General features: G+C 40.1%; 1 protein-coding gene across 4 annotated transcripts in view; it reads left to right on the plus strand.

Moving 5' to 3' along the window:
- The window catches only part of ccdc57 (coiled-coil domain containing 57), a 161,892-nt gene extending 151,147 nt beyond the window's left edge, over window positions 1-10,745 (plus strand). For all 4 annotated transcript variants that reach the window (XM_073026074.1, XM_073026075.1, XM_073026076.1 and 1 more), the window contains one exon: window positions 10,229-10,745. In XM_073026074.1, coding sequence (XP_072882175.1) covers window positions 10,229-10,446 — 218 coding nt within the window. In that variant the 3' untranslated portion in view covers window positions 10,447-10,745. The remainder of the gene's footprint in view (window positions 1-10,228) is intronic.
- Window positions 10,746-16,352: the final 5,607 nt, after the last annotated feature.

The raw sequence follows: 16,352 nt of genomic DNA on the forward strand, positions 1-16,352 counted from the left end.
TGCAAACATAAATATGGAATTGGAGCTGTGCTTAGCCACACAGCCATAAGTGTAAGGTGAGTAGAGTAGGAGTCTAATCACAAAGCCAGTGCTGATGGATATTGTGAAAGGGATGTTGTTGCCAATCTGAACTGACTGGGATCAGCAAATGAGGAAATTAGGGATCCAGTTCCACAAGGACAAATTAAGGGCAAGGTCTTGAAGCTTATTGATTAAGTCTGAGATGGTGATAGAGTTGAATGTCGAGTTATAGTTGATAAAGAGCATACTGATCTATGCATCTTTGCTGTCCTGATGATCTAGGGTTGAGTGAAGAAACAATGAAATAGCGATAAAAAGCAAATTGGAACAGATCCAAGTTTCTTCTCAGGCAGGAATTGATGTGTTTCATCACCAATCTGTCAAAACACTTCACACAGAGGGTGTACGTGCTACTGGACAATAGTCATTGAGGCAGGTTACCACGTTTTTCATTATAATATGCATCCATCATAAGGGATTCCCACCACCCAGATCATGCTCTATTCTCACTGCTGCCATCTGGAAGGAGGTACAGGAGTCTCAGGACTCACACCACCAGGTTCTGGAACAGTTATTACCCTTCAACCATCGGGCTTTTGAACCAGAGAGGATAACTTCACTCAACTTCACTTGCCTCCATCACTGAACTGTTTTCACAACCTATGTTCTGTCTTTCAAGTACTCTTCATCTCATGTTCTCAATATTTATTATTCATTTGTTTATTATTATTATTATTTGGTATTTTCTTTCTTTTTGTTTTTATACAGTTTGATGTCTTTTGCACACTGGTTGTTCACCGTTTGTGCAATCTTTCATTGATTCTACAGTGGTTAATAGATTTATTGAATATTCACTGCAATAAAATTAATCTCAGGGTTGTATATGGTGACATATATGTACTTTGATAATAAATTTACTTCTTAGCACTGGTATAATTGAAGCCTGCTTGAAGCAGGTGGGTACCTCAGAATATCAAAGTGAGAGTTTAAAGATATCGGTGAACGCTGCAGCCAGTTGGTCAGCACAGACCTTTAGTATCTTACTCCATCTGGACCAGATACCTTCCATGGTTTCACCCTCCTGACGTATGCTCTCACATTGAATGTTCGCCTAAAGAAATTTAAAATATGCAAAACAACTAGCTGTAAGAAGTCCAAGGGCAGTGGATGAATAGACCTAACAAACATCTTTGTTTTTGCCATGTGGTGAAAGAATGCAGGCTGTCCTTTTGTTGGAACTGTTCTTGCAACCACCTTCTTGTGAACTGGATTGAAGCATTCAAAAGTGGTCAGAACGATAACCAGATAAATAAGAAGGTATTTGTGAGATGCCCTTTGATAAGGTGGAAGAATCAGCACAGGTTTATGACAAGAATAATTTGTGTCCATGAACTGAAATAACCTGAGTCCAGTGTTTGACTTCAGCTGGATGTAATTGGTGTTAAATGGGCTAATAGAAGGTGGAAAATCAAAGGAATGATAGCAGAGGCATTTCCTTATTTGTGAAAAGAGTAGTGAGCTAATAGCTGTAGCTTTGGGACAGAGACAAAAAAAGTGGATGCAGGCTAGCCTGATAAATCAGAACCAACAGAATTGCAGTATAATGGTGCAGAACTGATAGAGAAAAAAATAATAATATTGAATTTTCAGAGGTGGAGCAATGAGAACTCCAGAGTGTAACTATCATAAGGAAGACTTCCATTCCTGGGGTTGGAGAAGAAGAATAAATCATTTGGCCAACAGGAGATCTCTTATTTTGTGTTTTAAGTAGAAGTGGTTTGAGTGAGTACTGGTACAAAAGACCAAATGTATTAAGAAATTGTTGGTGCAGGGTCAACATAGCTTGTGTGAATATTTGCATTGATGCAACAAAGTTGATACAATAAACTTGCAAGTAGCTTGAATCAATAAGGTTTTTTGTGGTCAGGTTTTGTGTAATAAGGTTTGTGTGGAAAGCACTAGCAGTATAACAAAGTTTAATAGCATCGGGGGCAGAAGTATGTGAAGTTGCCATTACCAGGGAGAAGGTTCTTGGGGAAACTGAAAAGCCTGAAGGTAGATTAGTCACCTGGACCAGATGGTATACACCTCAGAGTCTGAAAGAGGTGGCTGAAGAGATTGTGGAGGCATTAGTAATGATCTGTCAAGAATCAATTGATTCTGGCGTGGTTCCAGAGGAATGGAAAATTGCAAATGTCACTCCACTCTTCAAGAAGGGAGAGAGGCAGAAGAAAGGAATTTATAGACCAGCTAGTCGGACCTTAGTGGTTGGGAAGGTGTTGGGAGTTGATTGTTCAGGGTGAGGTTTCTGAGTACTTGGAGGCAAGTGATAAAATAGGCCATAGTCAGCATGGTTTCCCCAAGGGAAAATCTTGCCTGGCAAATCTATTGGAATTCTTTGGAAAAAATAACAATCAGTACAGACAAAGGAGAATTGGTTGATGTTGTGTACATGGATAAAACACTGGCTAATTGGCAGGAAGCAAAGAATGGGAATAAAGGGAGCCTTCTCTGGTGTTGGTACCGCTTCTTTTTACATCAGATGTCAATGACTTAGATGATGGAATTAATGGCTTTGTGTCCAGGTTTGTGCATTATACAAAGATAGGTGGAGGGGCAGATAGTTTTGAGGAAATAAAGAGGCTACAGAAGGACTTCGATAGATTAGGAGAATGGGCAAAGAAGTGACAGATGGTATACAGTGTTGGAAAGTGTATGGTCATGCACTTTGGTAGAAAAAATAAAAAGATAGACTATTTTCTACATGGAGAGAAAACTCAAAAATCCAGGTGCAAAGGGACTTGGGAGTCCTTGTGCAGGATTCCCTAAAGGTTAGTTTGCAGGTTGAGTCTGTGGCGAGGAAGGCAGATGTGATGTTAGCATTCATTTCAAGAGGACTAGAATATAAAAACAATGATATAATGTTGAGGCTTTATAAAGCATTGGTGAGATATCACTTAGAGTATTGTGAACAGTTTTGGGCCCCTTATCTTAGAAAGGATGTGCTGACATTGGAGAGGCTTCAGAGGAGGTTCATGAAAATGATTCTGGGATTGAAAGGCTCATCATATTAAGAGCGTTTGATGGCCCTGGACCTCTACTCATTGGAATTCAGAAGAATGAGGGATGACCTCAACGAACCTATCAAATGTTGAAAGGCCACAGTAGAGTGGATGTAAGAAGGAAGTTTTCTATGGTGGGGGAGTCTAAGACCAGAGGACACAGCCTCCAAATAGGGGGTCTTCCTTTTAGAACTGAGATGAGGAGGAATTTCTTTAGCCACAGAAATTCCGTCATGTTTTTTACGGAGACATGGCTAAACAGTGATGTCCCAAACAACGTGGTGGAACTGGAAGGGCGCTTGGTCTTCAGGGCTGACAGAGCTGCAACAGTGACAGGTAAAAGTAGGGGAGATGGTTTATGCATCTATGTGAATAGATCGTGGTGTACTAACTCTACCATTGCTGACACTTATTGCTCTGCTGATCTGGAATACCTGATTATTAAGTGCAGACCTTTTTTATCAACCGCGACAGTTTACATGCATCATTGCTGTTGCAGTTTATGTACCACTGGATGCTAATGCTAAAGTAGCCATGAAAGCCCTCAGTGCCACTATTAGCAAGCTGCAGACATTGCATCCAGACGGAGTCTTAATTGTCGCTGGGGACTTTAATCATTATAACCTTCCAAGATTTTACCAAAATGTATCATGCACCACAAGGGGAAATAAAAAGAGCAAACACTAGGAAATCTGCAGATGCTGGAAGGTTATGTCTACACAAATGTGGCTGATGCTTACAAAGCCACTACCCTCCCCCACCTGGGACAGGACGACCACCTTTCATTGTTTCTGCTTCCCAAGTATAGCCCGGTCATTAAACGTGTGAAACCCACAATGAAGACTATTAAGATCTGGCTGGAGGGTGCTGACTCTGCTCTTCAGCACCAATTCCAGCACACAGACTGGAGCACATTAGCGGCCCATGCCACCACAGACTCTCAGATTAACATTGACTTATATACCAACTCTGTCCTTGAGCACATCAACAAGTGTGTAGATAGAGTGACATCACAAAAACAAAAGTTTTCCCCAATCAAAAACCATGGATGAACAGAGAGGTTCACTTCCTGCTCAAAGCCAGAGATTCGGCCTTCAGGTCTGGAGACCGGGAGGCTTACAGCACAGCCAGGGCCAACCTGAAGAGGGGAATCTTTCAGTCTAAACACATATACAAACAGAGAATTGAGGAGCATTTCAGCTCCTCAGACCCCCGGCGCATGTGGCATGGCATACAGGTCATTACAGACTTCAAATCACCTATTACTGTGCCCCCTTCCAGCTCTGCTTCACTCCCTGATGAGCTCAATTACTTCTACGCTCGCTTTGACTAAGAGAACAAGGAGGTCACCCTCAAAGCAGATTTTCCACCTGGTGAACTGCCTCTCTCAATTTCCACCTCTGATGTTTGCACCACCCTGAGCAGGGTGAATGTACGGAAGGCAGCTGGTCTGGATGGAATACCTGGCCGTGTGCTCAGAGTCTGTGCAGGGCAGTTGGCCGGGGTCTTCATGGACATTTTCAATCTGTCCCTGGCCCAGGCAGTTGTCCCCACAAGCTTCAAGATTGCCACCATCGTGCCAGTGCCGAAGCATTCCACTGCCACGGGCCTGAATGACTTCCGTCCAGTTGCACTTACCCCCATCATTGCAAAGTGCTTTGAGAGACTGATTCTATCACATCTGAAATCCTGTCTGCCCACTACCCTGGACCCCCATCAATTTGCCTATCGCACCAACTGGTCAACAGAAGATGTCATCTCCACGACACTTCACTCTGCCCTGACCCACCTGGACAGCCCAACTCTTAAATCAGAATGCTGTTCATTGACTTTAGTTCAGCATTCAATACTGTGACACCCCCCCCCCCCCAAGCTGATTGTCAAACTTCGCCAGCTTGGTGTCAGCTCATCCCTCTTCAATTGGGCCTTGGACTTTCTGACTAACAGACCCCAATCTGTTAAGTTAGACAACCTCCCCTCCTCCACTCTCAACCTGAACACTGGTGTCCCTCAAGGCTGTGTGCTGAGCCCTCTTCCGTACTCCCTTTTCACCTATGACTGCGTTCCTGTACATGGTTCTAACTCCATAATCAAGTTCGCAGACGACACCACGGTGATTGGCCTGATCAGAGAGGATGATGAGACGGCCTACAGGGATGAGGTCCAGAACCTGGCTGCGTGGTGTGCCAACAACAACCTGGCCCTTAACATCCAGAAGACCAAGGAGATCATTGTGGACTTCAGGCATGCGAGGAGCCACATGCACATCCCCATCTACATCAATGGAGCTGTATCAAGCTTCAAGTTCCTTGGTGTCCACATTTCCGAGGATCTCACCTGGTCCCTGAACTCCTCCATCCTGATCAAAAAGGCGCAACAGCGCCTTTATTTCCTGCGGAGTATCAAGAAAGCTCACCTCTGTCCCAGGATACTGACTGCTGTACTATTGAGAGCGTACTCACCAACTGCATCTCAGTGTGGTATGGCAATTGTCCCGTATCGGACTGCAAAGCACTCCAGCATGTGGTGAAAACTGCCCAGCGGATTATCGGCACCCAATTGCCCACTATTAAGAGCATCTACCATAAAGGCTGCCTGGGCAGGGCGAAAAGCATTATCAAGGATGCATCTCACCCTAACCATGGACTTTTTACTCTCCTCCCATCCAGGTAAAGCTTCTTCCCTGAGGCTGTGACCCTGCTGAACCTCACATCACAGCACTAAACAGTATTGCACCCATATTGTACTGTCTCAGTACTTTTATATTTGTGTGCTGTAGTACTTTTTATTTGCAGTTATTTTGTAAATTACACTATTCTTTGCATTTCTGGTTAGATGCTAACTGCATTTCATTTGGCTTTGTATCTGTACTCGGCACAATGACAATAAAGTTGAATCTAATCTAATCTAAATCAGTGGAATTCGTTGCCACAGACAGCTGTGAAGGCCATGTCATTGGGTTTACTTAAGGCAGAGGTTGATAGATCCTTGGTTAGTTACAGCATGAAGAGAGATATAGGAAGAAGACAGGATATTGGGGCTGAGAGGGAAAATGGATCAGCCATGATGAAATGAAGCAGCAAGCTCAATGAGCCAAATGGCCTAAATCTGCTCCTATAACTTATGGTCTTATTTACCTAACTTAAGTTAGTTGAATATGATAATTGTCAGCAGGGAGAACACACATCAGTTCTCATTGAGGGGTCAGTGGTTGAAAGGGCATGAGTATCTCAGAGAATCTATGCTGGGCCCAACACATTGATTCAATCAAGAAAACAGGCCTGCAACTATACTTCATTAGGAGTTTGAGGAGATTTGGTTTGGCACCAAAACCTCTTGTAAATTTCTATAGATATACAGTGTAGAACATTCTGGTTGTATCATAGCCTGGAATCTGATACTAAAGACCCACACCATTCAGTTCATGTCCTCTTTTTGTTACTACCACCAGGGAGGAGGTACAGGAGCATAAAGACCCACCCAATAATTTAGGAACAGCTTCCTCCTTCCCCTCCACCATCACATTTCTGATTGATTCATGAACCGATGATCAGTACTTTTTTTTTGCACTATTTATTTTGTAATTTATAGTAACCTTGTGCTTGCAATGTACTGCTGCTGCAAGACCACTAATTTCATGACATGTACATTAGTGATAATAAATGAGAAAAAAGTTGTTTTCAGAGACTGAAGTAATAAAAGTAATTAGAGGTGTGTGCAGAATTGCTGGTGTTTTTACCTCTTCCAACTAGAGTATCCTTTTTAATTGATTCTAGCAAGAAAAAGTGGTAAATGACTTAAAAGCAACCAATCCAATTTGGCTTTTACCTGGAAGAAGAGTTACCTGGCAACCCGAGCATTTGTTAATGAAATAGTAGTTGGCATTTATAGTGCTGGTAACATAGTTATTCATAAGGATACATATTAAAAAGATTGCATGTTAAATTAGTGAACCAAAAAAGCAATGTCAGAAGGCAAGTGTTAAAACAAAATGTAGAGAGAGAGAGAAGTAGAAAGTTCTAAGGATAGAACTTTATTATTACGACCTGGGTAATGAGGTATGGCTGCTCAGTGGTATGGTAAAGGAAATAGAGGATGGCTGAGGAGGTATGGTAAAGCTAACAGAGAAACTTGAATTTTAGGGGCTGATAATTGATGTAAATTCATAATCATTGAGATGGTGAATGATCTGCATTCTGAATTAGGATGTGTGAGTAGAGTATTGGACAGTTTCCATTTTATAAGGTGATGGAGATCAGAAGAGCATTGCAGTAATTGATTCTATTAGAAATAAAAGCATGGTCAGGAAGCAAGAATAGACTTTGAATATCATAAAGATGGAAGACTTGAAAGCTCAGCTCAAGGTTAAATAAAACACCATTGTGCAGTATTCAGATTCTGCCCAAAAGCAATGTCATTTGTCTTCACAATGTTTCACTGAAAGTTTATAGTGCCTCACCTGGCTGGATGTCAACCATCAAAGGCTGACAATTGGAGGAGTCAAGAGTGGCAATATTGAGATGTAGTTGAGTATCATTGCTATGCACACAGAAACATAGTCTACTGTTATCTCCTATCAGATTTCTTCTTCTTCAGGACTTTTCCTCTTCCACCTATCATCTCCCAGCTTCTCACAGTATTCCCAATTTTTCTCTTCCTCCCATCTGGATCCACCTATCACCCACCATTTCATTCTCCTCCCCCTCCCCTCACCTTTTTATTATGACTTTTGTTTTTTTTTCCCTTTCCAGTCCTGATGAAGGGTCTCGACCCAAAACGTAAATTGTTCATTTGTCTCATAGATGCTGCCTGATCTAGGGAGTTCCTCCAGCATTTCTTGTATGTTACACTTAGAACCTGACAGGATTTTAGATATTGTCAAGAAGGGGCAGCATAAAGATGAGAAATCAAACTGGGCCAAGGATAGATCCATTTACAGGAAATTGATGTTAACCTGGCTGAAGCAGAATTCTGACTGGAGCGAATGGATTACAGAAAAGATGAATGTAGATTAGAAAGTTGGCAGCATCCACAAGGGTTTCAGGAAGAAGGGAGGTTAAGGTTACACAGTGTAGCTTGCTAAAACAATACATTTAAGGGTTGTTTAAGTAATATCAGCTATAATGGACAAGATTGGTGGGGAAGGAGGAGAGAAGCCAAGTGATCATTAATTTAGATGGAATAAAAATCAAGAGGTGTGCAATGGACAAAATGAGCCTGCAGCATTGACGATATGAGAAAGAAACTAGAGAATGATTGATCACAAACAAGAGAAAATCTGCAGATGCTGGAAATCCAAGCAATGCACAGAAAATGCTGGAGGAACTCAGCAGGCCAGGCAGTATCTGTGGAAAAGAATGCAGTCGATGTTTCGGGCCGAGACCCTTCAGCAGAACTGGAGAAAAAAAGATGAGGAATAGATTTTAAAGGTGGGGGGAGAGGAGAGAGAAACACAAGGTGATAGGTGAAACTGGGAGGGGGAGAGTGAAGTGAAGAGCTGGGAAGTTGATTGGTGAAAGAGATACAGGGTTGGAGAAGTGGACCTAATAGGAGAGGGCAGAAAGCCATGGAAGAAAGAAAAGGGAGGGTGAGCACCAGATGGAGGCGATGGGTAGGCAAGCAGATAAGGTGAGAGAGGGAAAAGGGGATGGGGAATGGTGAAGGGGGGCATTACTAGAAGTTTGAGAAATCGATACATCAATGTTCATGCCATCAGGTTGGAGGCCCCCCAGATGGAATATAAGGTGTTGTTTCTCCAACCTGAGTCTGGCCTCATCATGACAGTAGAGGAGGCCGTGAATTGACATATTGGAATGGGAAATGAAATTAAAATGGGCGGCCACTGGGTGATCCTGCTTCTTCTGGCGGACAGAGCGTAGGTGCTTGGCAACGCAGTCGCCCAATCTGTGTCGGGTCTCACCGATATACAGGAGGCCACACTGGGAACACCAGATACAGTATATGACCCCAACAAGTGAAGTGCCACCACACTTGGGAGGACTTTAGGGCCCTGAATGATAGTGAGGGAGGAGGTGTAGGGGGCAGGCGTATCACAATATGCTTGCAAGGAAAGGTGCCAGGAGGGAGATCAGTGGGGAGGAACAAATGGTCAAGGGAGTCACGTAGGGAGCGATCCCTGTGGAAAGTGGAGGCGAGGGAAAGATGTGCTTGGTGGTGGGATCCTGTTGGAGATGGCAGAAGTTCTTGAGAATTATGTTTATCACAATAGGAACCTCTGGGGAAATTTTGACTGGACAGTTAAGGAGAAGGGAAGATGTGGCAAAAGTAGAATAATACATTAATACTATATTATTTTATTGTATTAATACATTAATAAAAGTAGAATAATACAATAATACTATTTTAATACATTGCTAATATTAGGAACATGGTGTAGTGTGATTGAGACAGAGATCCAATCCAGTAATCTTAAGGAAAGAACTCAAATTTCTATGATGAGATCTGGAAATAAAATATTATTATAAGTGAAAATGAAAAGTGGTTATTTACTTGTTGAGTTGTTGTAAAAACACACCTGGAGTTTTTGTTTGACTCTGACATAACTGTTATGTCAGCAAGCTGCTCTTGTTTAAATCAAACTACTGCAAAAAAAAAAATAGCTGTTTAAGAAAGAAAATCTCTATAATTTTCTCAGGACAATTAAAGACTGGCATGAAATATCATCCTTACCCTCAGTTGCAATCTGGAAAATGAGTGAATTCAATGTTAAACCCCCAGAGAACTGGAGAAAATACATTTTCTTATCATTAAATAATATTACCAAACAGAAGTAATTGTACCCCAGTTATTCGCAATTCTCATTTAAAAAATTATATTATTTAGTTGTGATTGATTGACTTTATCTACAATTATGATACACCTCACCCTTACAACTACAGCATATTATATCTAAATGGCTTCAAATTACAAACTCTACATTAAAAAGTTTTCTGCAGACAGATGTGTGATAGAGTTAATGCAGGAAGCTAATGGCACTTTGAAATGAGCTTCATTATTTCATGATTTATTGGATTTTCATCTCTGCTATATAACACCAAGGGACATCCTTGTCTAATTTAAGAAATTACTTAATTCAAACCATCCTCAAGTTATTCATTTTGAAATGTATATTTTTTCTCTCCTAGATGATAATGCTGATGGTGGTATAAGATCAATATCAATGCAGTCTCTGCAAGATAATGTTGCCATAAAAAAGGCTGGAATGGACCCAAGGTTCACCGTTCGAGGGTCTAAAGCTGAAGTACAGATCAAGACAAAACCTTATTGTGTAAAAGGTACAGGAACAAAACAGAAACATTCAACAAAAACTGCAAAGATTAGAAATTATAATCTACGTGATTAAAGACAGTGTGAACTAAATTCTGAAGCAAAAAGTATAAGGTGTTACAAATACCGGATTGGGTAGTTTACTCATACTGAACATTGTAAAATGATTCTAACTTCAGTAATTGAGGATGTGTATTTAGAAATACAGCTTTAACTGTAAAGTACATGATGGATGTATCACTAAGAATGTAGATAAAGGCAATTTTTTAAAAAAATGTAAAACAATTGAGTAGATTGCAAAAATAACACCCCTCCATCAAAAGTACTATTTTTGTGAACACTGGTTATTAAAATTATGTTCATTGCTCTACTATATGCAAGAATGCAGTAAGTATGATTTCTTTCACTGCAAAACAGGATGCAGAATGTATGAGATATAAACTCAGCAGCACATGCAGCCATCTCAGCTCACCTGTAAGACTGTAATCTCAACACAATGGGACCACATTCACCTGAAGGATTACAGTTGTTCAAGGTGGATGCTCAGCACCACATTCAAGTGCAATTAGGGCAATAAATGTGACCAAGTTCCATAACTTTTAAAAAAATCTGCTGGTTTGCTACATTATAGGAATTGTATGTGTAAAACTCTACTTGGAACACCTTCAGCCTTAAGAAAGCCTCTCTTCTGTCTTCCCCTTGCACAGATTCAAGCATGTCAACAACTCTATAAAATTAAATTGGCATATTAATATAAAGATCAACATTTTGCAGTTAAGAGCAAAATGGGTAGCATTTCCTGTCTTTTCAATATAAAACCACCTGTGGTTTCTGCAGTAGACATGTACAGTTAAACAGGGAACTCCAGACATTGCTCTCATTGAGGCCTTGCTACTCTACAGGGGATACTGCTTTTCTTAAGATTACACTGGTAACGCTTGTAAAAGACAACTTAAGGTATATATGAATTACGTTAACAGCTATTAATGTAATTCTTATATACATACACTAACATTGTCTTTTACAAGCGTTACCAGTGAAATGTTCCAGTAATTAGCTGTTTGGAAAGTGCAGTGACAAAACGTGGACATTACTGAGGAAGTACCCAAGGCAACATCAGGTTAACTGGCAATTTTGTTTAAATGCTACCTCTCAAATCCAGCATGTTCCAGATAACCAGTGTTTTACCATATTCTGAAATGATTGAAAAACAAAACACCTATAAATGCTAAAATTATAAAAACTTGAAATTGCTAGCCATTTGCATCAGTACGAAGAGGAAAGGGATTAACATTACAAGTTGAAGACCCTTCAATGGGACTAGTAAAATGAGATATCAAATCAGTTAAAGTTACAGAGAGGGTGGGAATATATTATAGGATGAGTCTGGGGTTGTAAATTGCAATTACAATCTGTTAAGAATCCATGGACCCCTCAATAGGGGTTCATGAGATAAAAAATGTTGGGAACCCAGTGTTAAACAGACAGTTTGGGAGTCATTAAGATCATGTAGGTGTCCTTGGCCTCATCCTTTCAGAAGTATTCATTTTGTCCTGTCCATTTTTCTGTCCCCACTAGAGATGCAACTTAATCGTTAATTTGTCATGTTTATCCTATTTCTCTTTGCCAAGATGCTACCTGACTGACCGTTGCATGTTTCCAGCAGCTTCTGGTTTAGTTTATCATACTTCTGCTGCTTAAAAACTTAGAAAATTTTACAAATTGTTACATGAGATGTACAGTATGTGTGTTTTTATTCTTCACCAAACTAGAGAAATGCTGAATAACTGCTCAGTCTGAAAGAAATAATTTTGTGTGTGAATTGTAATTCCCCTGATAACTAATCTAAATACAATAGATTTTAAGTTTTATTTATGAAAATGTTAATATTTCAGAATTCACTTTAATTTTATTTATGTTAAAATCTTCATGAAAATTGGTAGACTACTTTAAATGTCAGTTAAAAACAAATCTTTTAAATTCCAATCTGTGAGAATTTTTCAATGTGATTGGTAGTTTGCTGTGATAGAATTATTGCCAAGTTTCAGGAATACCTTGGACCACCTGAAACTGGTAACATCAGACTACTTAGAGCTCATAGCAGAAACGACCAGATCTGTATGGGCGTACTTCTTCAAGATTGGAACTGAGTACCTTCATATGGTAAAATTAGAATCAGCATCACTTCTGAATCAGAGGTTTGTAACTTGAGATTCTATTTCCATGTAATAATGGCAGACATACCAGATGAAGGGTGCAGCACTTTGAGGGGTTCCAATTATTGAATGAGAATTTTTAAAAATGCTCTATTCCAAAGATTCAGCTGAGAATTCAACTGACATTAGTAGACGATTTGCAGGAACTGCCCTAGTATTGTGGCCAGCATTCCTCCCTCACCATCAACAGTGAAATAAGATGCATTTACTGGTCATTCTTCATATTTTGTGAGAATTTCCTGTAATCATCTGCACACATTTCAAACTATTCCATTATGTGAAGATGTTTCCTCAATAGCTAAAAATTAAACCTCAGGTCAGAAGTTAGTACTGGGAAAATATAACCTCATGATGGATATCAAAAATCATATATACTACTGATTCTGGAACAAATCTAAAACATTCAATGATAAATTGGAAACTTCATGTATTACAATATCCATAACTAAAACTCACATGAACTGAAATCTCTGCAAACTGGAGAAGTGTTACAAAGACCTAACAAGGATTGGTTTCATGCCAATTATCACAAAAATGCAAACTACCATTCCATACAGCAGTAACAGTAGAAGTCTGATGATTCCATGGCACCCTGATTTCTGCACCCTCTTTTAAACAGTTTTGTGTTACAGAACTGGGAAGCCTAGTTATATGTCGCAGTCTGCTGTTCTCTGTTTTGCAGTCCCTTTAAACTCATCTGGTTCTTTTTTTTTCACTCAATGGAGTTCTCTTTTGCACACTCCTTTTAAAGTAACTAAACTCATTGGAAAATTTGTTACACTACTATGTAGCATTAGATAAAAGTGAATTAAAAGTCTGTTGGGAGTATTAATTGTGATAAAATTCAGAAATCCAGAATATCTGTTGGTCAACCTCAAAGTCCCAAGTGTTTTACTGTGCACATTTTAGAATCCTGGCAGGTTTAATTTCACAATGCAGTTTAGATCTTTCAACTTTTAGTAAATTCTCTATTTAGCCCAATTAAAATATGACTTCTAATAAACTGCTGTTCAATTTGATACTTTAAAAACTTTTACAAACAGGGATAACCTGAAGTCAGTTACAATTCCATTTTCTCTACTGAGTGAGAAACAAGATAGAGTGAAAGATAGTACTTGGCAAGTGAGTTAGTGGGAAAGTTAAAACTCCCTCGAAAATATTTGTTACTCATTTTACAATTCATATCTTCAGATGGCTGAATGATGTTCAGCATAAAGAAATGTCACCAGAGAATGAAATGACAAGATGATTTTCTGCTGTTAACTTACTTTCCAAAGGGAAAAATAAAAAGCCATATTCATCTATTAGCAAGAACAATTTCAACAAAATGCTGACTGCAGTTACATGCTTTCAACCATTTTAGTTTCAACACTAGGTAAAGCATACATAGTATCAAGGACAAAATCATATTAATTGCAAACAAGAGAAAACCTGCAGATGCTGGAAATCCAAGCAACACGCACAAAATGCTAGAGGAATTCAGGAGGCATCTATGGAAAAGAGTACAGTTGATGTTTCAGGCCGAGACCCTTCATCATACTCACAGTATTTTGCATTAACAAGGTCCTACAGAATCTTGCAAACACAAGAAAGCAGAGATAAATGCCCAATCATTTGTAGTTGCTAGGGCTCATTGAATGATAAATGTTGGTTGGGACACTTGGGAGAATTTTCTTCTCATATTTGTGAAGTGCCACAAATTTTTTTGTATGAAGAGTGGACCAATACTGCAGTGAGCTCTCATAGCAAAATTGAAAAGTTAACCTTTACATTGTGCTTCATTGGAGCATCAAGAGGGAAGCGTTGAGTGAATCTGAGGAACAAGGGACTTGGAGGAGCTGTTCCTCAAAAGGCAATGGTGATAGAGGAATGATGGATGGAGGTAGAGGAGAATAAATAATCATCCTTAACTAGACCTTGTGAATCTATGTGTAGGAAGTATGGAAGAAGTCAACCACAACTTTATAAAGTATTTACACTGCAAAAATAAGCAATACATTGCTAAATATTGAAATGTTCTGCCGAGGTATTCAGAACACCAAGGAACAACTTCAAAGATTCAAAGCACATATATTATCAAAGATGTATAAATTATACACCTTGAAATTAGTCTGCTTACAGGCAGCCACTAAGCAAGAAATCAGAAAAATTTTAAAAACAGACCTAAAACCACTGCACGGGGGGTGGGGAGGGCAGTGTGGAACACACATCATGCAAACAATAAAAGCAATCCAACAGCATCCCAAAACAGAATGAATCCCAGATCCATTCCTGGAGTAGCTGGAGTAGGCCTGAGCCTCAGTCCCCAGTTCATCACAGCAGCGGGGCGGAAACGCACAGCAACCAGATTAGTTCACAGCCTCGGTGCTGCAGAGAAAGGAATAAACATTCACAGGAGTGTGAGTGAAATCAGCCCATTTCTCACTTCCTCTCCAAATCACTCCATCAGCAGTTTCACTCCATCTCCAACAGTGATACAAACTCCATCTGCTCCCTGGCTAGAATACCTTGCGCCTTGCAATGCCGCAGCACGGTTCATCCCTCGAACCAAACTCGCTTCCACCTGCCTCCTCACTGTCTGTGGTGATAGTTGACCACAATTTGCTTCAGAAAAGATGTTATAAGTAATGTTTTTTGTCAAATCTGTTACCTTATGATGTACCAGTAAGCTGTCACATATCTTAGGTAGCGCCATCTGAAACTTTATTCACTATACGTATACATTTTACATGCATTAGGAATTTTGCTGTGGTGTTTTGGTGTGACATTCAATTCAAAACAATATTCGACCATTATAAAAAATAAAAATCTACATGAAAATAAGTTAGAGGTTAAAGTACAGACATGGCATAAAAAGTGCATTAGTACATAAATACCTGTATGTATTTACAATGTACATTGGAGAAAGTTTCACCATGACTTGTAGAACACTCAGTGTTTGAGAAGTTCCTATAGTCTGCAGTATGAGTTTTCTCATAGTGCGTTAGTGTGCTGGGAGATCGTGTTTGCTGGGGACTGAAGCTGGGGGCCTGTCCTGGTGTTAAAGGACTGTGTACGTATATGGGTGGGAGGGCAAAAGGGAGCTTGTTTCTTGCTGTCATTGCTTATCGCTTCTTGTGTTCGATGTTGTTCTGCCAGGTATTGTGGGTTGGCGCTGGAATGTGTGGCAACACCTGCAGGTTGCCTTCCAGCACACCATTGTGTGTGTTGGTTGATCCCTCTCACTGCATGTTTCATTGTACATGTGACAACTTGAATCATGATAGGATTCAACAGGAGTGGGATATGCCAACTAGTGGAATGGTGCCGCAGCAATAACTTGCACTCAACGTCAATAAGATGAAAGAGCTGATTGTGGACCAAGAAGGGTAAGACAAAGGAATGCACACCAATCCTCATAGAGGGATCAGAAGCGGAGAGAGTGAACAGTTTCAAGTTCCTGGGTGTCAAGATCTCTGAGTACCTAACCTGATCCTAACATATCGATGCAGTTAAAAGAAGGCAAGACAGTGGCAATACTTCATTAAGAGGTTGAAGAAATTTGTTATGTCAACAAATACACTCAAAAACTTCTATAGACGTACCGTGGAGAGCATTCTGACAGGCTGCTTCACTGTCTGGTATGGGGGGGGGCTACTGCACAGGACCGAAAAAAGCTGCAGAGGGTTCTGAATTTAGTTGTCTCCAGCTTGGGTACTAGCTTACAAAGTACCCAGGACATCTTTTAGGAGTAGTGTCCATTATTAAGGACCTCCAGCACCCAGGG

The sequence above is a fragment of the Hemitrygon akajei genome, chromosome 22, assembly GCF_048418815.1.
Source record: "Hemitrygon akajei chromosome 22, sHemAka1.3, whole genome shotgun sequence".
NCBI classification, from domain to species: domain Eukaryota; kingdom Metazoa; phylum Chordata; class Chondrichthyes; order Myliobatiformes; family Dasyatidae; genus Hemitrygon; species Hemitrygon akajei.